The 22601-nt window shown below is 40.3% G+C and overlaps 1 protein-coding gene across 1 annotated transcript in view; it reads right to left on the bottom strand.

The window, feature by feature from the left end:
- The window catches only part of LHFPL3 (LHFPL tetraspan subfamily member 3), a 224239-nt gene that overhangs the window by 32489 nt on the left and 169149 nt on the right, over positions 1 to 22601 (bottom strand). The window contains exon 2 of the mRNA XM_035549575.1: positions 15761 to 15997. Within this exon, the coding sequence (XP_035405468.1) occupies positions 15761 to 15997 (237 nt within the window). The remainder of the gene's footprint in view (positions 1 to 15760; positions 15998 to 22601) is intronic.

Genomic DNA, 22601 nt, shown 5'->3' with positions numbered 1-22601 from the left:
TGACAGACGATAATGACACAGCAGGCAGTGCAGCATATTTGAAATGAGATTTGTGCTGACTTGGCCAGCCAAGTGCTGTTAAGCGCTGAATCTCCTGGCTTTCCCTTAGTGTGATTGCTAATTAATGCTCTCTCTTTTATCCAGCCATTGATCTTCAGAACACTTCTGGGAGTAATGTTAAACTTTTGACAAATTTTGTTGAAATTGCATGAAGGGTTTAAAAGTTATTAAGGAAAAGGATTACTAAACAGGTGGGCAGATAAGCAGCGTCATTCCATAAGGAAATTGTTTTGAGGGAAAAATCAGAAATTTTTGCTTTAAGATATCAAAATGAAATGAGCTAGCATAAAAAATAATTGGAATGAAACATAATATTAAATTCGACATCCATCCATTAAAAGGCTTTGTATCTTGAAATATTATCGCTCTTTTAATGTGCAGTTTGTCAGAAAAGGTTCTATAGTAGGGTTTTTCTTGTTTTGAGATCCAGATGGTATCCGTTGCACTACAAGGAATTAAGAAGACATTATTGAATTAAAGTCAGAATTCTGACTTCGTTGATTATTTTAAGAACCAGTCTCTGAAAACTCCTATTTCAATGACTTTTTTTTGCCTCAGTCTTCACTGGCAAGAGCTCTAGCCACATAGCCCAAGACCCAGAGGCAAAGGCAGAGAATGGGAGAATGATGAACCACCCACAGTATGAGAAGGTCAGGTAGGAGACAATCTAAGGAATATAAAGGTGCACAAGTCCATAGGACCTGATGGGATGCATCTGTGGGTCCTGAGGGAAGTAGCAAATGTAGTTGCTGAGCCACTATCCATGAGAAGTTGTGCCAGTCTGGTGAAGTTCCCACTGACTGGAAGAGAGGAAACATAACCCCCATTTTTAAAAGGGAAAAAAAGAAGACCCGGTTCCTACAGTCAGTCTCACCTCTGTGCCTGGCAAGATCATGGAGAAGATCCTCCTGGAAACTATGATAAGTACACAGGAAATATGGAAGTAATTGGTGACAGCCAACATGGCTTCACTAAGGGCAGATCATGCCTGACAAATCTGGTGGCCTTCTATGACAGGGTTACAGCATTGGTGGATAGGGGAAGAGTGACTTAAGTCATCTACCTGGACTTGTGCAAAGCATTTGGCACTGTCCCACATGATATCCTTGTCTCTAAACTGGAGAGACATGGATTTGACAGACGGACCACTCGGTGGGTAAGGAATTGGCTGGGTGGTTGCATTCAGAGTGTTGCAGTCAACGGCTCAATGTGCAGGTGGCAATCAGTAACGAGTGGTGTTCCTCAGGGGTCAGTATTGAGACCAGTGTTGTTTAACATCTTTGTCAGCGACATGGACAGTGGGATCGAGTGCTCCCTCACCAAGTCTGCCGATGACACTAAGCTGTGTGGTGCAGCCGACACGCAGGAGGGAAGGGATGCCACCCAGAGGGACCTGGACAGGCCTGAGAGGTGGGCCTGTGCAAACCCCATGAGGTTCAACAAGGCCAAGTGCAAGGTCCTGCACCTGGGTCAGGGCTATCCCAAGCACAAACACAGGCTGGGTGGAGAATGGATTGAGAACAGCCCTGAGGAGAAGGCCCTGGGGGGGGTTGGTGGATGAGAAGCTCAGCATGAGCCGGCAATGTGCGCTTGCAGCCCAGAAAGCCAACCGTGTCCTGGGCTGCATCAACAGAAGTGTGGGTAGCAGGGCGAGGGAGGTGATTGTTCCCTTCTGCTCTGCCCTCATGAGACCCCACCTGGTGCCTGTGTTCAGCTCCAGGGCCACAGCACAAGAAGGACATGGATGTATTGGAACAAGTCCAGAGGAGGGCCACAAGGATGATCAAAAGGCTGGAACTCCTCTCCAATGAAGACAGACTGAGGGTGTTGGGGTTGCTCAGTCTAGAGAAGGCTCTGGGAAGACCTTACAGTGGCCTTCCAGTGCCTAAATCATAATCACTGTAGACTAAATTTATTGGAAACTTTAGAGAAAGAAGTGTCACATACCAGGTTAATTCACTTTACTAATTCAACAGGTTTTAAATGCTGAGATGGAGTGGGAGTGCAGAGACTGCTGTACTGTCCAAGGCATTTGTACAAGCCATTGAAAGTTAATCGTTGGCTCTACTGCATAGCTCTCCAAAAATGTATCAGCTGTCTCATAATATATTCACACCACACCCATCTCCATCACATGCCTGATCTACAAAGTCAGTCTTGTCAAGAACAAGCAGTTACTGTCCTTCAGAAGAGACCTCAAGATGATTCACTTTTTGGGTGTATGATATTCCATATTGACAACCAGATTTTCAGAGATTTGAGTGACATATCTAGGTGTATTCTGGAAATAGGTATTAGATATCTAAAGTTAGGAGGCTAAAGATGAAGGCATTCAAAGGTAGATATGTTCTCCATTCATTTCTGAGTCTTCCTAGTGAGATTGTTTAGACTGTTTGTTAGTACAGGTTTAAGATATATGGATTTTTCTGTTATTGGCATTTGTCTGCTAACAGGTGAGCAGAACCCAGCTTTTTGTAGTTGCTGTTATTTGTTTGTTTGTTTTACATTTTTCAGCTATTAGTCATCATCTAGATTCAATTTTTGGCAATTTTCATGAAATGTGTGCTGTACTATAATTTATGATTTAGAAATGAAAAGTACCAAGTGTCTCAAACTGTCAAAACTAGCCTGTTCACAAATTCAACTCTTAGAAAAATGGCACAATACTTTAACTAGACTGGACAAGTGTTGAATTGCTGCATTCTTTCCCTGTTGAAAAAAGTAATAACAATTGGTCGATGCAGAGGGTTTTGATCTGAGTGATAGCTATAACAACCCATGTATACTTATTACATGATAACATTCACCTCCTCCCAAGCAGGCTAAGAATTACAATACCATTTATAATGTTTCTACTGTTAGAGTTTAGAAAGTCATACAAGATATACACCAAACAAAGAAACAAACAACAAAAAAACCCACAACATACCACCACCACCAAACAGAAAAGTTCCCATTTGCTTCTATTTTTTGTCTGCTTAACTGATGATATAATCATTTCTTCTATTATTAGGTATATATAAATTGAGAAAACACCTAGTTGTGGGATTATGAAAGTTGAAGACTAGAAATAAAAATGAAATAAAGAGATTTGCTAAGCAACTGGGATACAAATGCATACTGTATGAAAGCATAGGGGAGAAAGAAAAGAAAGAAAGGAGAAGCAAGGTGGAACGGAGGCACAGCCCAGGATATCTGCGGGGAAGAGAAAATTGAACAATGGACATTATTTATTATAATTGCCGAGTTTGAAAGAGATTAGTGCTTTATCTCTCTGCAAGTTTTTTTGAGGAGGACCTCAATTAATGTCTGAAACTAAATATAGGTCTAGACAAACACAGGTTGACCTCAATGCTATGCAGAGTTTAAGAGGATATTCTGAAGAATTATTGGAGAAAATGTAATGCAGGTTAGTAGATGCTGTACAGCGCTGGACTAACGTGACTGGTTTCAGGTGGAACTCGAAAATATTAAAAAATAATCTAAGTAGCATATAGTGTACCATAATGGGCACTGACGTCACCAGCCTCCAGGTCCTCTTTCCATGTCAACATGAAGAAGGCGACTTCTTTGTAAATTTTTTGTGATCATAGGATCAGGGTCTGATATACAAATTATTTTGAAATATGAAATCCAATCATTTCATGCTGTAATCTACAGCACTTAGCAGTTTTACAACATTTTTGTACCTATATTAGTGCCTGAGTACAATTTTATTGTCTCTAACCTTTTTGAGAACTGGTTGATAGATGAGCAGACACAGCCTCAAATGCCAGCTGCTCACTAGTGTATAAATGATTGATCAGTGTATAAATCTGATGATCTTCTGGCATCTTTGCAAACATACAACCTAATCATTTCACAGAGCTCTTTCAGGGATTTATTTAAGATAAGCTTGTCAGTCCTCTTCAGGAAAATTGTTGGACTGATAGTTGTATGAGAAGATTTATTGTACTTAATAATATGTCATCTTTGGCCATATTCAATAGGAATTAGCATCTACAGAGCAGCAGGGAGAATACTTATAAAATGTAGGCAGAACATTAGAGGGTAGTTTTGCTCTTTAGATAGTTACCGCCTCTGCTTGGAAGTGCTGAGGCCACATGCCAGTGAATTCTCAGAGGTTTTCAGCTATCATTTTAAATTCTACAATTAGATGCTGCAGACTCATTCTGAAAGGGCCTAGAGATGCAGCATTTAAAGCTGATACAATTTTTTATTTTCCCAAGGAAAGATTCTCCTTAACCGTTTGGCACTATGTTGCCAAATCCAGTGTTTCCATTAAGGATGCAAGTCCTGTGCTTTTGTGGCTGTTCTTTTATGTACAACACGTTCATACTTTGCCCACACGGCTTCTGTACCCAATTTCCCATTAACACTTTAACAATATTTTTTTCTTCTTCACATTTGAAACACACTGAATGATTTCTAATGCACTGACACTTTCCCTAGTAGACCAGTATTTGTCTCTGTAGGATATATGATGTCTGAACTTCATTGTTTTATCAGTTTTATGTGTAAGGGATCAGCCAATTGTTATCGTCAGAGTGTTACGATAGTTCTTGAAAGGAAACGTGGTACTGTTTGATACACATCAACCATTAAAACATCTGAAATATGTTGTTTGAAACACTCTGTGCCCAAGGATTAATATAGGTAAGATTCATGACTATTTAAAATGTGCATGAATTGTTCTAATGGATTCAGTTTGCTCCCACCCTCTAAAATTCTTATTGATTTTCCAGGATGAAGGAAACCACTGCATAATCATGTCCAACATGCCCAGTGGAAAAGCTTTGAGGATTTTGGTTCAATAATCTACTTAAAAATAAAAAGAATTGTAGTAAACATTTTGTTTAAAATGAGTCCATTTTAGCTATGCCAATCTAATTTGGTTTCTGAATTTACTTTCTTTGAAGTAACCATTAAATAACTGAACTATTGTATTCTGCACAGATTTCAGATGCACCCATTTTAGCAGGCATTTACATAACACTGCTATTTTTCTCAATACTTATCCAATGTGCACTTATCTTTCACATGTATTATTATGGTAGAAATGGAAAAAATACAACTAAACTATTGCTTCTGTGTTCAGGAAGCAAGCAATTATCTCCCTTTACATTTTGTTACTGGTAGCAATGCTGGTGGATTTACTCAGTATTTCAAGATGGTTGTCCACTTATTAGACCATAGAGTGGGAATTCAGGGTCTTCAGCTATACCAAACAATAGGGACTGTTCATCCTATAAAGATCCACCTCTATGACTGAACTCTCCATGTGGATTGAGAGTTTATGAAACCCTTGGAAGAGCGGGGAAGGAAAACAAACAAAGACAGGGATGCACAAAGTGCCCCTACACTATTAGTCCAGACAACAGTGCATGTGTATCTGAATCCAGTGCATGTGTAGAAAAGGAAGAAGTTTGCTTCTAGTCTCCTCTTCTTCAGATCTTTACCTCTCCTTCTAGTGAAACATCCACACATTGACAGAGAACATGTGGGGTATGGCAGAGGTAGAAACCTCGGGGTATGGCAGAGTTAGAAACACTCCTGGAAGAGTGTCCGGCTCTGATTCCACAATTTAAGCAATGCTGACAAGCTGGAGGGGATTCAGACCGTCCTACAGCTTGTGTGATATTGGAGAGTAGCTTAAACGACCATGCTGATATTTTCAGCCTCTATCAGACACGGAGTTATACAAAGAGCAGAGAGCTTTGGTTTTAGTGTGCGTGGACTAGACATGAACAATTCACTCAGTGATTAGGAGAGAATTGGTTGGGAACATCAGAGGGCAGGGACTGAGGGAAATGGCCTACAGGAACCAGAGCAATGGTCTGTCTGGTGTCAAACGCTGCCGCCTAGAATGGTGTAAGTACTTTGAGATTAAAGACTGCTTTGAGATGAATGACTATCCAATGACATCTTCATGCCAGCTCATTATGATCCTGAAAATTTTTAGATATACTAAACTAAGATGAAGGTGGTTTGTAAAATCAAATGTGCAGGGGTGTTGTAAATACATTTAGTCAAATGAGATTGCAAAAAAATGTCTATTTTCAGTTTTACCATGTCTGTAGAACACATTTTATACTAAATGCTCTTGAAGTAAGTGCATAAAAATATTTCTGACAGCTGGAGTGCTTGCATGCCAAATGCCTGAAAGATTAAACTTAATAACATGGTCCAAGTGCTATGAACACATTCATTGATATAATTTAAAAATATGAATTAAGAAAAAGCAGATAGAAAAGGTATGCAAAACCTTGATTGACTCTCTCTGGATTGCAATTTCACTTTTTACCCATTATGCTCCTTCCTAGCAAATGAAGTTAGCATACACCTACTGAAATCTTGAGTGCAATGTCACTCATGAGTATCATGTTTCTGTTTCCACTTCTATTGCTATTGTTTGGTGTTGTATCAAGTAAATCTGTACAGACATGGCAAAGTCAACAGAGAAAGATCTTGGCAGCCAAGAGCAGAACATTAACTTTCAGCCCCAGCAAACTTGTGCCTGGTAGGGTCACTCCAGAGCCAAGGAACTACAATATATGCGTGCCCTAGTCTGGGCTTGTCTTCCCAGGCATCTTGGGTTTGGCTTCCCAGGCATCCAGAAGAGGTCAATGGGAATGAGAGTCTACCAAGCTTGTCATTCAGAAGAAGACGAGGGATTCAACAGAAAGTGCAGACCAACTCTGGAAGTGGTCCAGAAATAATACAAACAGTTTCAAGGTTCTAGAATAAAGCAATATAAAAATAACTAGCTAAATAGAGGAAAACTACACTGCCAGCACCAAGCTGATCAATTTTTGCTTGTAATAAGCTGTCTTGGACATTACCTGTGACAGAAACCAGAAAGAGACAGATATCTCAGATATCTCATTAGGAATGACTTACATGTCTCATTGAGTGTAACTTTGGAAAACAAGGCTATTTGCCTTGCTTTCATTTGGAATTTTTGATAGATCTTTCATTCTAAAGCTACTGACAACATCCTTTGTTTCTATTGACATTATGCTCAGAAGGGGGGACATTACCTGATTTTTTTTTCAGACGCCTTGTTTGCAGATAGAAAATGATGCTTGCTTTATGCAACTACTTAAGAAGAGTCAAAACAAATTCACAGTAGAAATGTGATAATGCAACTAATGACTTTTTAAATAATGAGAAAGATTTCCATGAAAATTACTGGAACTTGCTTCAACAGGGAACAATTACAGCTCAGTTCTACAGGCTTCATCTGTATGCAAGAACAAGCCATTAGGAATGGTGTGAACATATGGACAGCCCAGGCAGTTCGCTGAATTTGCAAGTTGGACTGGACAGCAAAATGTCCTTATAGATCAGCTGTTCCTCCTAAGTCTAGATTATTGGCACAAACCTGTCTTCATTATTTAGTCTGTGTTAACATGTTGTTCAAAAACACTTATGCAAGAATGGCTGAGTCATGAGCTTTCCTGTTCTCTGCTGTTTCTTCTAAAAATGTATCTCCTGCCAATAGGGATGAGAGCATGGATGGTGTAGGGTATGATAATCTTTGTGAGTGACTAGCTCTGCCTGGAATGAAGTATGTGCCAGCTACTTCCCTTTTGTACATCTTTGTATTATGAAATATCTCTGATTTTTGTCCAGACTTCAAAACATTTCTAATGCAACTACCAGCGATGGCGCAGTCAGACATGTTGCCTTCTATCTCAGTAAATACTGTCCTACTTGTAACAGGCCATACACAACAGGCTTTATATTAAGTTAAAAATAAAGGTCTCCAGATCTGTCAGGCTTTGTCTGAACTTGTCTGGGCCAGAGTTTTGTTTTAGCTTGTAACAGCACTTCGTAATGACCTAATCATCCACTGCTATGCATCATGTCACTATGTTTTTTAATGTTCAACTCTTCTGTGGCTTGCTGCCCTACAGAATTTTTAGGCAGAGCACAGAGCCCATACAACACATCGAGTTCCCCATAGCATTTAAGAAGTATTTTTTTAGGCTGGATATCTTTTTGTGACCAGCATACCTTGAAGTCCTGCTACTTGGTCCTTCATATCATGAGCTCATTAAATGGAAAGATAATTTCTTTAACTGAGCTGTTGTATGAGATTCCTTTCAGAGTGTAACAGCAAGTGGGACCCATCTTTCTAAGAGACAGAAAGCAGTTCACCACGTTCTTCCTTCATTAATCAGTGGGGAACTACAACTCTTTATTCACGGTCTCCAGCTTCTTCAGTTAAGTAATTAATGCGTATACTGAGGACTAATTTTACTTTCTCATTATAGAAAGTAGAGTTGGAAAGGAACTGTTGAATCAGCTGATATATCAATCAGCACCACTGCAAGATTGACCTTTATTTAATAAGGTATTTTAATCAACTTTCGACTTTTAGTTTTGATGCCTCATTTGCCTCCCCTTAAGAGTATCACCATTTAATGCAGTGGTAAAGTACATCCCTGATGAAACACTTTATTTGAAGCTTAGTCTCAGTATACGTACTTTTAGTAATAATACCACTATTCAGCTTTCCTAATTCACCTTCTATTGATGAAACACAACATACCCAATCAAAGTCAGTCTAATTTGCTCTATTTAAAAGATGGAGAAATGGAGAAATCAAATGATAGATCCAAGCTTGGTAAGAGAACCAGGAATCAAACTCATCTATTCTGAATACTGCTCCAGGGTTTTTCTCTTACTGCCACTTAGTGCAAATAGAAAAGTCTAAGTAATTTCTCACATGTGCATCTCACACACTCGTAAACACAAAAGTAGACATTTTGAAGTGGAAGAGTTTTTTTTCTGGGAGTGGGAGTGTTTTCTAAGTCCATAGTGAAGCACCTTCACTTCTGATCTTGCTCCCTATCTTCCTCCCCTGAGTTTCTACTGAAACCTCCAAAATACTTTGATTTTCTGCCTGCGTTGGTTTGAGGACGTTCTTTTCTCATGTTGGAGGTTCTCAGTCCTCCAGTTCTGATCTCCAGCAACAGTGTCCCACACAATATGTTGTACACTGTGGTGGAGGAGCCAGAAATCCTGTGGCTGGAGCTCTTCTGCTTCGTGTGATAGAATTCAGTATACACTGGACAAGAGAGCACAGGACATTAGGGCACTGAAAAGGAAAGTCCAGGATTTGGATCTAATGACTGTTCATACAGCCCTTGGATGAAAGTTTATATCTTGGGCATAGACCCTACAGCAGTGATATGAGAATCTTATGCCAGGAGAGATGAAGTTCCCTCTGATGTTGATCACAATGAAATATCCATGTTTACCTTTATATTTTCTCTATTTCATATTATTTACATAGTTGAAATCACAGGCAAATGGTTGCCATTCTCTAAGGATAGAAATTTTGAGAAAAAAATCTTTTTAAAATAATGTTTGGCTTCTAGTTGCAGCCTTCTAGGTGAAATGCTGGTACTATTTGCCTACTTCTCTGTACTCAGAGTTCCTTCTAACTCATGGAGGTGATACCCAAAGAAAAATAGGTTGCCACTGGACAAAGAAATATACAACTGGAGTTAATTGCAGTGGTAGATAAGCCACTTGTTGGTTGAAGCTGAAAGAGAACATGAGAGATCATCACAGCTGTGACAAAGCTTTGTTCTTGGCTGACATGGCAGAGAATCATGTTTTGAAATGAGAAATGAGGGCCAGTAATTCCCAACCAGGAATCTATGTCTGTGGACTTCAAATAATACCTTGATTCTACCTTTGAAAAGCGGGGCACCTAAATCCTTCTCCTTTGAGGCAAGATTATAAACTTTTTGACATAGTTCCAGCTTCCTCTGACCAGCTGCAGTCTAGAGAGCACATGTGGTGGGCTGTCTACAGCAATGCATCACAGATCACTCTGCAGCTACTTTCTTCCACATTTCCCTTCTCAAATGGAAATTCAAGTGGCCAAGTTGGTTCTGAGTTCAAAGACACCTTAAGTGCTTTGAATGCTGAGCCACACCAAAGCAGGAAGAGGCTGAAGTGGAGTCCGGGAGATCACTCTTGAACTGCAGAAAGAAATGATGGCAGGAGACAAGCAGACATGAAGAGAAATAGGGAACAGAGTAACAGATGTGCTGCATCTTGCTTTTGAAAGAAAAGTGTATTTTAACTGAAATGAAAATGTGCATATAGCTGGAGAAGTTAAGGGGTACAGAATTTTACAAAAAGGAACTATATGATTTTGTCAGATGGAAAACATGGATATACAGGGCTGTAAATGTTGTTCTGGCTGGATTTGTAGTCTTTATTATTAACAAGAGCTGTTGGCAACTCTTTTATGTATTGCAACTATATCAGATATCAAAATTCATATGTTTATTCACCCAATTTTGAACAAGTTAACTTGAATGTTTGCAAATGTATGCCATGAGAACTACATGCCGATAAGCAGGGCTTTGCCATTTTGCAGCAGTTTGCAGAAAGTGCTGCGTCCTGAGCTATTTTCCTTTCGAGGAATGACAGCTGGTGTGCACTCTGTTATACAGTACCTCAATGGGACAAGCACACTGGTGGCCTCTTGTTGCTCAGCTTCAGATAGCAGGACTTCTGCAGACAGTTTTCTGTTGCAGCTGAAATCATGTGGACAGAATATTCTTGTTTACAAAGATAACTCTTGCCAGAGGTGCACAGATCTCGATGCAAGCTTTTTTCTTCTTTTTTTTTTATTTTTTCTTTTTTTTTTTTTCCAGAAAACTGCTTTGTCACCAAGAAGCTACTTCCCCTGAGTTTCTTTCTTCAAGTGTGTATAGTCTGCAGTTTCTGAAGCTCGTGCAGATGTACGGAGCCAGCCTTCAACAACCTCCATCAGGCACTGACAGCACCAGTATGGAGAATAATGAGGGTGCAAATGCCAACAAACTGTTAAATACCCACTTGGGCATCCTGCACAGAGCTCTATGCCCAGCTCTCCCCAGCATGGCTGCTGGGAGCTGCTTGGTGTAGCTTGAATCTGTCTGCGTGAGTTGCAATCACTGCAAGGTAGATGAATCCTTCAGATCTCCCATCTAGCTGCCTGGTCCTTTTATCTATTTCAGCCCTGGGCTTGCAACTCTGGGAAATCTCTAGTGCAAATTGCCTATGACCAGATGGGCCCCAAAGGTAAGTCAAATGTTAAACGTAAACACTGTGTGAAGCTGCTCCATCCATCAGAAAAGGCACAGCTATCCACAAAGTGCATTACCCACTTGGCCTGACTGATATTACTTAAAAGGATAGTTTCTTCTGAATGCTCATGTATTTATCACTCATAATACAGACCAAATTACCACTTTCTACCATAAAAGTAATTGCTTTGCACCCTCAATTTATTTTGGAAACATCTTATTTTGTCTCCGCACCCTTTGGGCAGAACTTTAATTTTATGTCATTAAAACATTACAGTTGAAAATGTTAAATTCTGCCATTATACAACATATTGAGTTTTTTTTTTTTTTTCCCTGATGTTGATGGTGTTGATGAAGCTTTAAGCTAAGATGAATTCTGGCTATTTTTGTTATCACCCAGAATGTCATTAGCTTAATAACATGCAGGCCTTTAAGTCATTACCATTTTTTCCTATAAATTAAAACAAACCATGTAACACTGCTCTCCTCTCTTTTTGCTAATGGCATAAACATAATGTAGAAGTCTTTTTAGAAATGTATTTTTTTCTTCAAAAGGCAGTTTTTAAAATGAGAAAGGTATGGATTGTTGTGTAAAATTTGCATGATTAGGAAAATGCATTAAGTACATTGTACCCTGAAAAAAATCTGTTAAGCTTCAGTTTCAGATGTGAAGCTCACATGGTAGTCTACTCTCAAACCTAAGCAAAGAAGAAATAAGCACGCACTATTTTTGTCATGTAGTGACAAAGGAAACCTTCTTGTATGGCAAAAACAAAAAGAAAAAGAAGCAAGCAACCAACCAAAAAACAAAACAGCTGTCTTCTCCTGTGAGTAATTTTAGCAGTCAAATTCCTTACATATGAGCATTCATTAACCTACGTAAATACACAGCACTGTAGTAATCAAAAGCATACAGCAGGTGGTAATTCAGCATGATAAGTCTACAGACAAGTACAGCTTGCTCTTTTTCTGTCTTTTTCTCATCTTTTCACCATCCTGTTACATACTGTATACTTTTAAATGTTTACTCGTCACCAATACTCAGAAACAGCTGTGGTCCTGGGTACTCACAGGAGCTCTAACAGCCATGGCAAGCTCTTACTGATGACACTGTGGGAGCTGATCTGCAGCAAGTCCTCGAGACCTGATTAAGGAAACAGCTGCCCAGCTGTCTGATCATTGCTTCATAATTCATTGTTCTTGAGGATTTTTCCACAAATGAAAACTGTTGTGACTCTCACACTTAATTTATAGTTTCTTCCCCTCTGTTGAGCTACTGCATAACGCTGACATGCATGGGGCAAAGCCCTAGCAGCAGATGACTAGTGACAGGACAAGAGTGAACGGCCTCAAGTTATGCCAGGGGAGGTTCAGTTTGGAAATTGGGAGACACTTCTTCTCAGAAAGCAGTCAGGCACTGGGACGGGTTGCCCAGGGAAGTGGTGGAGTCACCATCCCTGGGGGTATTCAAGGAAAGGTTGGACTTGGTGCTTAGGGACATGGTTTAGTGGATGACATTGGTGGTAGGTGAATGGTTGGACCAGATGATCTTGGAGGGATTTTCCAACCTTAAGGATTCTATGATTCTACAAAGAGTTGAGAGGGTAAGCGGAGGTTCCTCTTGCGTGCAGTCAGCGTTGGTTTCTCCCCAGGTTCATTCTTCTGAAAAAAAACACTGTGAAGCTACAAGGTTTCCCTTCAAGGGGAAGCCTTGCTTATCATGGGCTACAGGACGTTCAGCCCTGTGACAGAGAACATCACCACCAACAAGGGGAAGGAGTTCTGGGACATCTAGACAGTCAACAGCCCCTCACCAGCACTTCTTGACAGTCTGGCCACATCTTTTCATCTTGGAGGCCAGCAGCAGCCTAGGGACTCCTCCTTGAGAAAGGGACGCTCCTGATCCTGGTGTGCTAATCAGAAACAGAAGCCAGTACAAGCCTGGAGACTGGCACCATTTGGGTGAAGGGGGAAGAAGAGATGAGTGGCAGTGTTTAGCGTTCAGGGCTGCTTGTTGTGAGGACTTCACATTGTAAGAGTAGCTGAGGAGACTGAAGGTGGGATTGCTTATATCCATAGTTTTATTTTCATGTCTATATGGGAAGTACTTTAGTACATTTGCATATTTCAGTATTTTCCCTGACCATTTCCAAGAGATGCATGCGTACTTTGCATGTGGACTAATGTTGGTAAGTATTTCCCCAGCGTCTTAACCCAAAAGGGACCAACGGGACATAGTTTATGGGGTAAGTGTCAAAACCCTCAGGCATGTGCACTGTATGCCAGGGGTACAGACAGGAGGTTGTTTGGTGCCCAATCAAGGACAAGCATTGGCTCTAATCTTCTACTAGCATCTTCATTACGGTGTAAGTAGTTAATACCCTCTCTTAGCACAGACCACTGCCCCAGACAGACCACCTGAGCCTGCATCCAGTGACTTCCAGGATAACAAAATCTGCCTCACAACCCTGGCTATACAGACCCAGAATCTTCCTCCTAAACACTGTGGCGTCCATAGCTAACTGGCTGCTAGCTGCTAAAATGCATGAGCGCTACCTATACATCCCAGTGCCTGCTTTGGGGTACAGCCTTTTGGGCAGAAACCACTCCCTGGTGGTTTCTGGGCCCAAAGCTCCATCTGCACAGCGTGAGGAAGAGAAGATCAGAGATCACAAGAGGGAATTAAGTGTTCTTGCCTTCTTGTCTCAGCGGGTTATTTGCTCAGGCTTTCCTGGCATCCAGAAGGCCAGAAGAAGGATGGATCGCTGGCCAGGAATGCCAGGAAGCCGCAGACACCAAGGGCTGTGTTGGCCCTGTCCCCAGGTGAAGGTGCCAGCCCTGCAGCCCCACCAGCCCTGCCAGGAGCTGGCACCTGCAGGGACATTGGCAGCAGCAAAGCAGAGAGACTGTGCCAGACTAGTGCCTGCCTTGTCCCCCTGTGGGAGATGATGTTGTTTGGCGGAAGCTTTTTGTGAAGAGGGAGGAGATGATGTCCTTTTTAGAAGGCAGGTTGTCTTTTTTTTCTTTTCATCTGAAGGACAGTTTAAAATGTGGTGGTTATTAGGCTTGACTGTGAAGGACAAAGTGGGGCGGGTCCCATTTTGTTGAGTTCTGGTTTGTGTAGAGCCTGATGCTTTGGTACATTTCTGTGCTTATTCCAAGGAAAATGAGCTGCTGAATGATTTTGTCCGACATGCTGAGGATCAAATGTTCTGGCACGAGCTTGTGCCAGCGATGTGAGAGGTGATGAGTCTCCAGAAGCTGTTTTCTGCTCACAAGGTGCCAAAACAAATGAGGCCCTTTGATATAAGCTGTTGTTGGGTCCATGAGCTTTGTATGGCATAGACAAATTAAACACAAAGCTGATGGCAAAAGCACTTGTGGCATAGCTGTCAGTACCCTTCTTATAAACCTTTTAATTTTCAAATATGGATGAATGTTATCCTTTCAGAAAAGGGCCACAGGGACAGCCCTTGAAACAAGTGCCCTCAGTTTACCTGCAGAATAAATGTACGCAGACAATTGCAAGCAACACTCACTTTCCTTAACCCCCAAATCAGTAGGCTCTAACTAGGTCTGGAATTGTATGCGAAATTCAATCTTCAGGTCCATTTATCTTAGGGCTGAGTGTGCTGACTGTCTGCAAGTCAGCATGCTGGGGCACAGTGCTTTCAGATATATGGAAAATGGTCCTTCCAGAGCAGGGCTGAGACCAGCTATTTTTGTAGAACACAGGCTGCCAAACAGCTCTTGATTTCCGATCCAGCATGGAAGGTCTCCCAATATCTCTGCTATTATTAGAAGCAACCCACAAAATTGCAAAGGTGGTAGATGAGCTGAATGCAGAATCCTGCATTGGTAGGTCTAGGGGGCACTCGGTGAAATTAGTAGGGGATCAATTTGAAACAGATAAAGAAAGTACTTCTTTAGCAGTCAGTAGTGAGCTTTGGGAACTTGTGGCCATGTAGTGTTGAAGCAGCTGACAGTATTAGAAGGTTCAGAAGCAATTAGGCAGATCCAGGGAAAACAGGTCTGCTAAAAGGAGTAGGCAGGGGCATGAGCTACTTTCTTTTTCATTCCTGGCTCTGATCCTTGCTCTAAGTCTACTGGTGCCCCCTGGCATAGGCGGTCCCATTATGTAGCTGGGTACAAATCTCCCAAGCCAAGCACTCCCTCCTCACTGCCTGCTCTGCTAACACATAAAGTGCAACCTTATATTACAGACATCCAAATTACAATGAAAAATTCTAAAGGAACCAAATGAACAAATCTTGTATGGGATATAGAAAAAGATGGAGATAGTGAAACTTAAACGCTCATGAAACACTGTACAAACTGGGAACACAAACACATCCCATCTGCAGTTCTAGAAAATGGTAAGGATAAGTCATGCATAGTAGAACAGTTACGGCAATTTCAAACTTTCTTATGTTTTGGAGGCTGAAAAGTAAAACTTCCACTGCTCTTTGCATTTCCTCTTCCCCAGCAACTTAGGAAGTAAGCCAGTATGTTAACTTTTACATATAGAACAAAATGAAACAGATAATTATTTTTAAGCAACTACCTCAATACCAACAATAGTGTTTCTAAAGCAGTCCTACCTTTGTTTTCCAACTTGAGCTCCTCTGCTAGCAAGCTGTCTTGTCTGTTGCCAAGCACAAATGCCAGAAATGAGAGGATCAGGGCATCCAAGATTCCAATAATAGCCAGGATATAAGCCCAGCGGACTGAACAAGCCCCCAGCGTGTACTTGTCTGTCTTTTCACCACACATCCGTTTTACCTCATCTGAATCCCAGCCATCAGGAAAAATCATACAACCCAGGACGAGACAGGCAGCTTGGAGAAAAAAGAAAAGGAGAACAATGGGATAATGAGACCAAACTTTCATTTTGACGAGAACCTACACAGTTATCATTAAAGCAACATGCCTTTTCATGCTGAGCTTCAAAGCTAGTTTACTTAAAAACAAATCACACAATAATGTGCTGTGATTAACTATTTAACACAAAAACCTAAGACACAACATCAACTTGGCACCTTGTTTATTTATTTTTTTAAATATTACATCATGAATTCCTAGACAGTTTTGTACCAGTACAATCACATTTTCACAGTGAGACTGATTTCTTTATTGTAATATGAAGGGATCCCACAAAATAAAAGGGAAAAATGATTATTAAGGTGGATATTCAAAGGAAACATTGGATTACCATCAAATGGTTGGGCAAACAAACCAGAAAAAAACAGAGAAAAAAGCCTACCTCTTGTTCATCTTGATCATCTAATTGCTTGCAACACACATAGGTAATAGCAAGGATTTTTTTTTTTCTATGTAAGTTGGCAGTACCCCTTTAACTGAAATATGTTTTATGCATAAGGTTTGTACTCCTCAAAAACACGAGTTATGACATTGGTCTGCAAGGAAAAATAAGCTGTCAACATTGCTGCGAACTTCTGATCTGGTTTACCTGAGGAATCAATGCATGACATCTTGAACACGAAAAAGTCCTAATCCTTTTAACACTGATAAAAAGTATGGAAAGCCTCTACCCTTATGGAGAGCTAGCTGACATCGATTGCCAGCCACTCCTGGTGGGGTCAGCTGTGCTGTGGTGGGGACAGAGGCAAAGGATGGGTGTTTGAGTGCTCCTTCATCAGCCTGGGTGACCACTAAAAGGGGTCCATAACACAGGACAGAGCAGATGGGAACTTGCAGCAAATTTCCTAACACAGCAATGTGTTTGAATAGTGCTCTGATATGCCCCCCTTCCTTGGAATATCATGGAATATCCTGAGCTGGAAGGGACCCACAGGGATCATAGAGCCCAACTCCCTTAGCATGGTTGATGAGATTCACTGGATCCTAAACAATCCTAGAATCATTAAGGTTGGAAAAGACCTTCAAGATAATCTGGTCCAACCATCACCCAACTACCAATGTCACCCACTAAAACATTTATAACTCTTAACATTATACTGGTACATATATTGCACACACACACATATTTGTGCACATAGAACATACTTGCAGGTATACATGCTGATTGAAAAGAACGCATTGTGCAGCCTTCAGCCTTTTAAATATTTGATGAACTCTCCCTCAGTCTGAAAACTGTGGGTCAGACACGAGTAGCTTGTGCAACCAATGGCTGCTGTGTGTTTGGGAACTGCAATAATTTCTTGTCTTTTCTGGACAAGCATAACCACTGGCATTTTACACACCTTTAATGCCCACAAAGAAAAAATACACCTGCACTGAATTGATGTGATGAAATACTGTAACACAGAATCACACAGAATCACAGCACTGCTGAGGCTGGCAGGGCCTTCTGGAGGCCAGCTGCTCCAACCCCTGCCTAAGCAGGGACACCCAGAGCAGGCTGCCCAGGACCACGTCCAGGTGGCTTCTGAAGGTCTCCAAGGAGGAGACCCCACAGCCTCTCTGGGCAGACTGTGCCAGTGCTCAGTCACCTGCACAGATGTGAAAACAGGGCTCAAGAATGATATTTTCCTTTCTATAGCTACCCCATTGCTGTAGAATAAGCCTCAAAAACACATCTGTGGAAAGCATCTGATGTAGACCTGCACCTAGTATACCTGATAAATTCTTCCTGAGCAGAAAATGTAACACCTTATAATACTTTCAAGGACAATTAAGCATAGAAGCAAGGACAATTAGATAAGGACTGATTTACTCAGCATATGCAGGTTAGACAAACTGTAAGTTGCCTTTTGCCTTGCCTGAACTCATTAACACAATTTCAAAAGACCTTCCAAAGCTTTTTGAGATAAACTGTACAATAATTTTCTTTCTTGAACTGGTTACACAAACTTCCAAAAGATGATTTCTTGCAGTCAACACATAAGCATTGCCCTCAGTTGTGAGGTACTTCTTTGAAATGATACATAAGAAAGGCTGAGAGAGCTGGGGATGTGCAGCCTGAAGAAGAGAAGGCATCCTTGAGACCTCATTGCAGCTTTTCAGTACTTAAAGGGGGCTTATAAATAAGATGGAGAGCAACTTTTTGCTCAGGCAGATAATGATAGGACAAGAGGGAATGGTTTTAAACTAAAAGGGGAGATTTAGATTAGATGTTAGGAGGAAATTCTTCACTGTTAGGACGATGGTGATGCCCTGGCACAGGCTGCCCGGAGAAGCTGTGGATGCCCCATCCCTGGAGGTGTCCAAGGCCAGGCTGGATGGGGCTTTGGGCAACCTGGTCTGGTGGGAGGTGTCCCTGCCCATGGCAGGGGGTTGGAACTTTAAGGTCCCTTCCAACCCAAGCTGTTCTATAATGATTATGATAAAATGTTCATACTTCTGGTGTTCATAAAAATGTCCACATTTACCCAGGTGACTGTGACAAATGTTTGTTATAAATGTTTGGTAGCAACTACCAAAAGTAGTTTACTTTTACCTCAAAATATGACAAAGCTTAGTGAAAGCTTAGATTTTTTTTCTGTTAAGTGCATAAGAATAGTTAAGATATACTGACATCTCTGTGTTTTTCTTTTATTACATACCACATTAGACATATGTCCCCAGTACTTCCTAAAAAGTATTAAACTTTGTTCTTTTCCACCTAGGCAATCAAAAATATAGGCCCCAATCTCAGGAATTCAGTACACAGCTTCCCAGCTGATTTCCTCAGATTTCTGATAAACTCATCTTTCCTGAATTTGGTACCTGGACATGTAGATGTAGTCCCTGAACTTCCCGGAGTTATTCTGTTGGCTGCAGTTGGACTTCTCTTGGTAATAGGGCACAAAGTCCAGCAATTATGGTGGTTAGACTGGTTCTCTTTGCATGAAGGCAGACATCAAAGAGGGGATATTATTATCTCCTCTGCCTATACAGATGCTTTCTGCTAGATAGCTGGTTGGTCAACACTTCAGACACAGGAATCATACCTCACCTGGAAAGGTTAACATAAGTAGGATTAGTCAACCTCAGGTCTTCAGTTGCTGAGGGAACATTTTGCTCTGAATGCCTTTAAGAATGCATACTTGCTCAATAGTATGAAACAGGTAATGATTCATTTATCAGCTACAAGGCTGAAAAGACAGGTATAAAATCCACCTACAGATCTACTTTGTATTGCAAGAAATTTTTTACATTTTAATCCTTCTAAAGAGGATTAGGAGATTTTCTCTAGAAGGAAATTATTTTCAGTTTTCTAAAAATTTGAAAAATGGAAACCACTTTAAGTTGCAATTGCAGTGAAACTGCTAACAGATGATTTTATAACACAGACATGGGTCCCGTATCTTTGTCTAAACTTCCACTGTCACTAATGGCAATGTGACTGAAATAGAAATATGAAAAATATGAGAGGATACACTGCTACAGTTATACTTTTATCCACTTCTAATAAATTCAGAAACTTTCAGATTTGGAAAGCTCACCTATTGAATGGAAAGACTTAAATCATTGGTTCTAACAGATGATTTGATTCAAGTAAGGAAAAATTTAAATAGTTAAATCTATGTTAGTTGAAGACAGACTTCTGTGTGCAAGCTGAATGCACCGAATTAGCATTGGCTTCCTGAGCCTGCCGACAGACCGCTCCAGTAGCTCTGTAGCTAATCAGAGCTTGTATAAGAAGCAGCCGGGGGAAATTGATAACAAGACTGATTAGTGTCACTGACACTGTTCAGAGCTATTTGGGCAATTGTAAAACTTACGAGAATGATATCGATGTTGTTTTCCCTTTGTTTGCTTGAGAAAGCTTTTTGCAGGGATGGTGCCTTTGTAGTGATGACCCTGGACTTTCTCCAGTCCCTTCTCTAATTTTCTTACAAGAAGTGGGCTAACAATTTTTTTCACCTACATATTGGAAGTGGGTGAAAATTTTCAAGTTTTTAAAAAATAATTTCTAAATTCTACTTAAACCTGTCTGATATGTATTTACTTCTCTCTGTAAAAGCTTTTTTCCCATACGAACAGGAGCTGCAACATGGTTTTCCTTTAGGGCTCTGAGTGACAAGAGAAATCATTCATTTTAAGAGAGAGAGTCCAGGATTTTGCCTCCTGGGATGTAAAGATGCAGATATGACACTTTCAGAGATTGGAAACAGACCCTAAACTGGGTCTGACACTGACATGGCACATGTCAGCTGGCGCTGACATGCTTGTGACTCTGACCAAGCTAATATTATCACAGCCTGTGCTCTGTGCATTAGTTCAAATGATAATTAGCAAGAAAGTGTTTCACGACCCCATGTTTGTGCCAAAGATGGCGACATTAATATTACATTATTGCATGGAATGAGGTTATATTTATAAAAAGGCTGACTGTTATACAGGAAACCACTGCTAAGAGATTCCTGCTTGCAGACTCCTCTCTCATCTTCATTCTTTTCCTGGTAACCTACCCAATTTGCTCGTATGTAGAGTATCATGGTAGATTTCCTGATAAAAGAATCAAAAAAACCTGGAATTGGAATTACATTGACTAACTATTTTCTTTCCATACCCACCTATGCAATAGCTTCCATGGTTCCAAAAACAGAGAGATTCTTTTTTTTTTATTATTATTTTTAATTTTATAAATGGTATTTACAAAAACAATTGCCCATTAAACTTCAATAAATTGAACATGTATAATGTGGACTTTTGGTCCAGGAGACCAGACTAATTCTAATCTGAAGTAAAACCCTAGAATCAATTATAACAAAGCTTTAGCACTAATTGTTTTAATCCATTGATTCTTTCATTTTGCATCATCTTACTTGCTAATGTAGACAAGCCTGAATCTCTCCACAGGATTAAGATCATTTGCAGACAATGTTAAAGGTAAGAAAAAGGATTTAAATCCCTGTGATAATATAAAAGACAACACAAATTATGGCCACCTAACTTATTAGGACACTGACTTCTTGATGACAAATCTGATAGGAAGATCAAGCAATATGTATATTTTCCACACTGATTTGAATATATAGAAGAAGGAAAAAAGAACACCAAATATTAAGTGACTGGACAGCAAAGAGAAAGAAAATGATGTTGTGGAAAGCAGTAGTGAAGTAGATGCTACAGTCAAGGAGAGAAGACTCACCATAACCTAGCTGGGTTGACAAAGAGATCACTGGCTTTTTTTGATGCCCACTGAATGCACTTATACAACAAAATGGAAGAATTTGATCAGCTGTTGCAAGATGTGACACTGGATAACTGAAATACGTTTGACCAACAGCCATTCCCAACGACAGGCACTAAAGAGAATGAGTTGTTCAGAAAAGTGGAAAAAATGGAGTAATGTTATATGTGAAGAATGTGTTAAACTGTCAATATGTAAAAAGGAATGGCAAAGAAACAGTGCGATCTACTTCAGTTAGGAACACATAGGGGATGAACTGTAAGAGAAATTTTACTGTACTAAGGGGGGCTGTTTCAGACCTTAAGTATTGGATTCATGTATGGATAGAGATTTCTTTGACATTACAGAGACAGAAATTCTGTGAGGGGTGGTATCATCATGGGAGCATTTAACTTCCAAGTTCTGATCATTAGCCATGATAATTAAGCTTTGAGATTAATGCAGATCTATGAATAATTTAGTTAGTACAACAGCTAGCTTAGCTTAAGCATAAAGATAATATAAGAATATCTCAGGTTTTTATGAGCATATGGCAGGTGACTCACAAGGAGTATCCCAATGACTCCATGTGAAAGACCATGATTCTGGTGTTCCAACCACAGACACATATAATTCATATTTATAATATCTTGTCTAGAAAATAAATGGAAACTGGGGACTATTAATGGATATGGGCCTAGTCACCATGTAGGCAAAAATTCCTTAGAAATGTCATGACAACGGATTGCTAACAGCTATAGCAGAGGTAGATGACTAACTGATGAAAAATGGTTAAACTGAAGTTATATAAGAGAAATTATAAAAATATTTCTTTACAGTGAAACAGTTATGGGATACAGATACCACCAGGTATATGATACAGATACCACCAGATATGGTGGTATACCTAGAAGGCTAGAAGCCCATAGGAAGGTACGTGTCAAAAGTTACATTTATGCTGTGTCACCCTCTGTGGTGTGCACTGGCCCCAAGATCTAGTAATGATTTTTTCTGATTTTTCCATTTAAAGTGTCTAAAATAACATGAAGACTGTGTCATAGCCCACCAGAGTTTTTCTAACATGTCTTTATGACACAGGAGGTACGTATTATGAGCTCAGTGTGTCCACTGAAGGTTCACACCTAGAGAGATCATGGGAATGAAAAAGGTTCTTTGCAAATGTGTGTGATCAGAGAGGGTCATAGCCTGGCAGTCAGCTATCATGAAGCCAGGCTCGCTGATGACGTGGGGACATCCAAAAGCCCCATTTCTTGCGTGCTAGTCTCCTAAAAAAAGAAAAGTGTATCTAATAAAGGAACCAGTTGTTTGCATTGCTTCTTTCTTTTTCTCTACTTTTTAAT

Source organism: Cygnus atratus, chromosome 1 (assembly GCF_013377495.2).
Source record: "Cygnus atratus isolate AKBS03 ecotype Queensland, Australia chromosome 1, CAtr_DNAZoo_HiC_assembly, whole genome shotgun sequence".
NCBI classification, from domain to species: domain Eukaryota; kingdom Metazoa; phylum Chordata; class Aves; order Anseriformes; family Anatidae; genus Cygnus; species Cygnus atratus.
The sequence above is the reverse complement of the archived record's forward strand: the minus strand, read 5'-3'. Positions and strand labels throughout refer to the sequence as shown.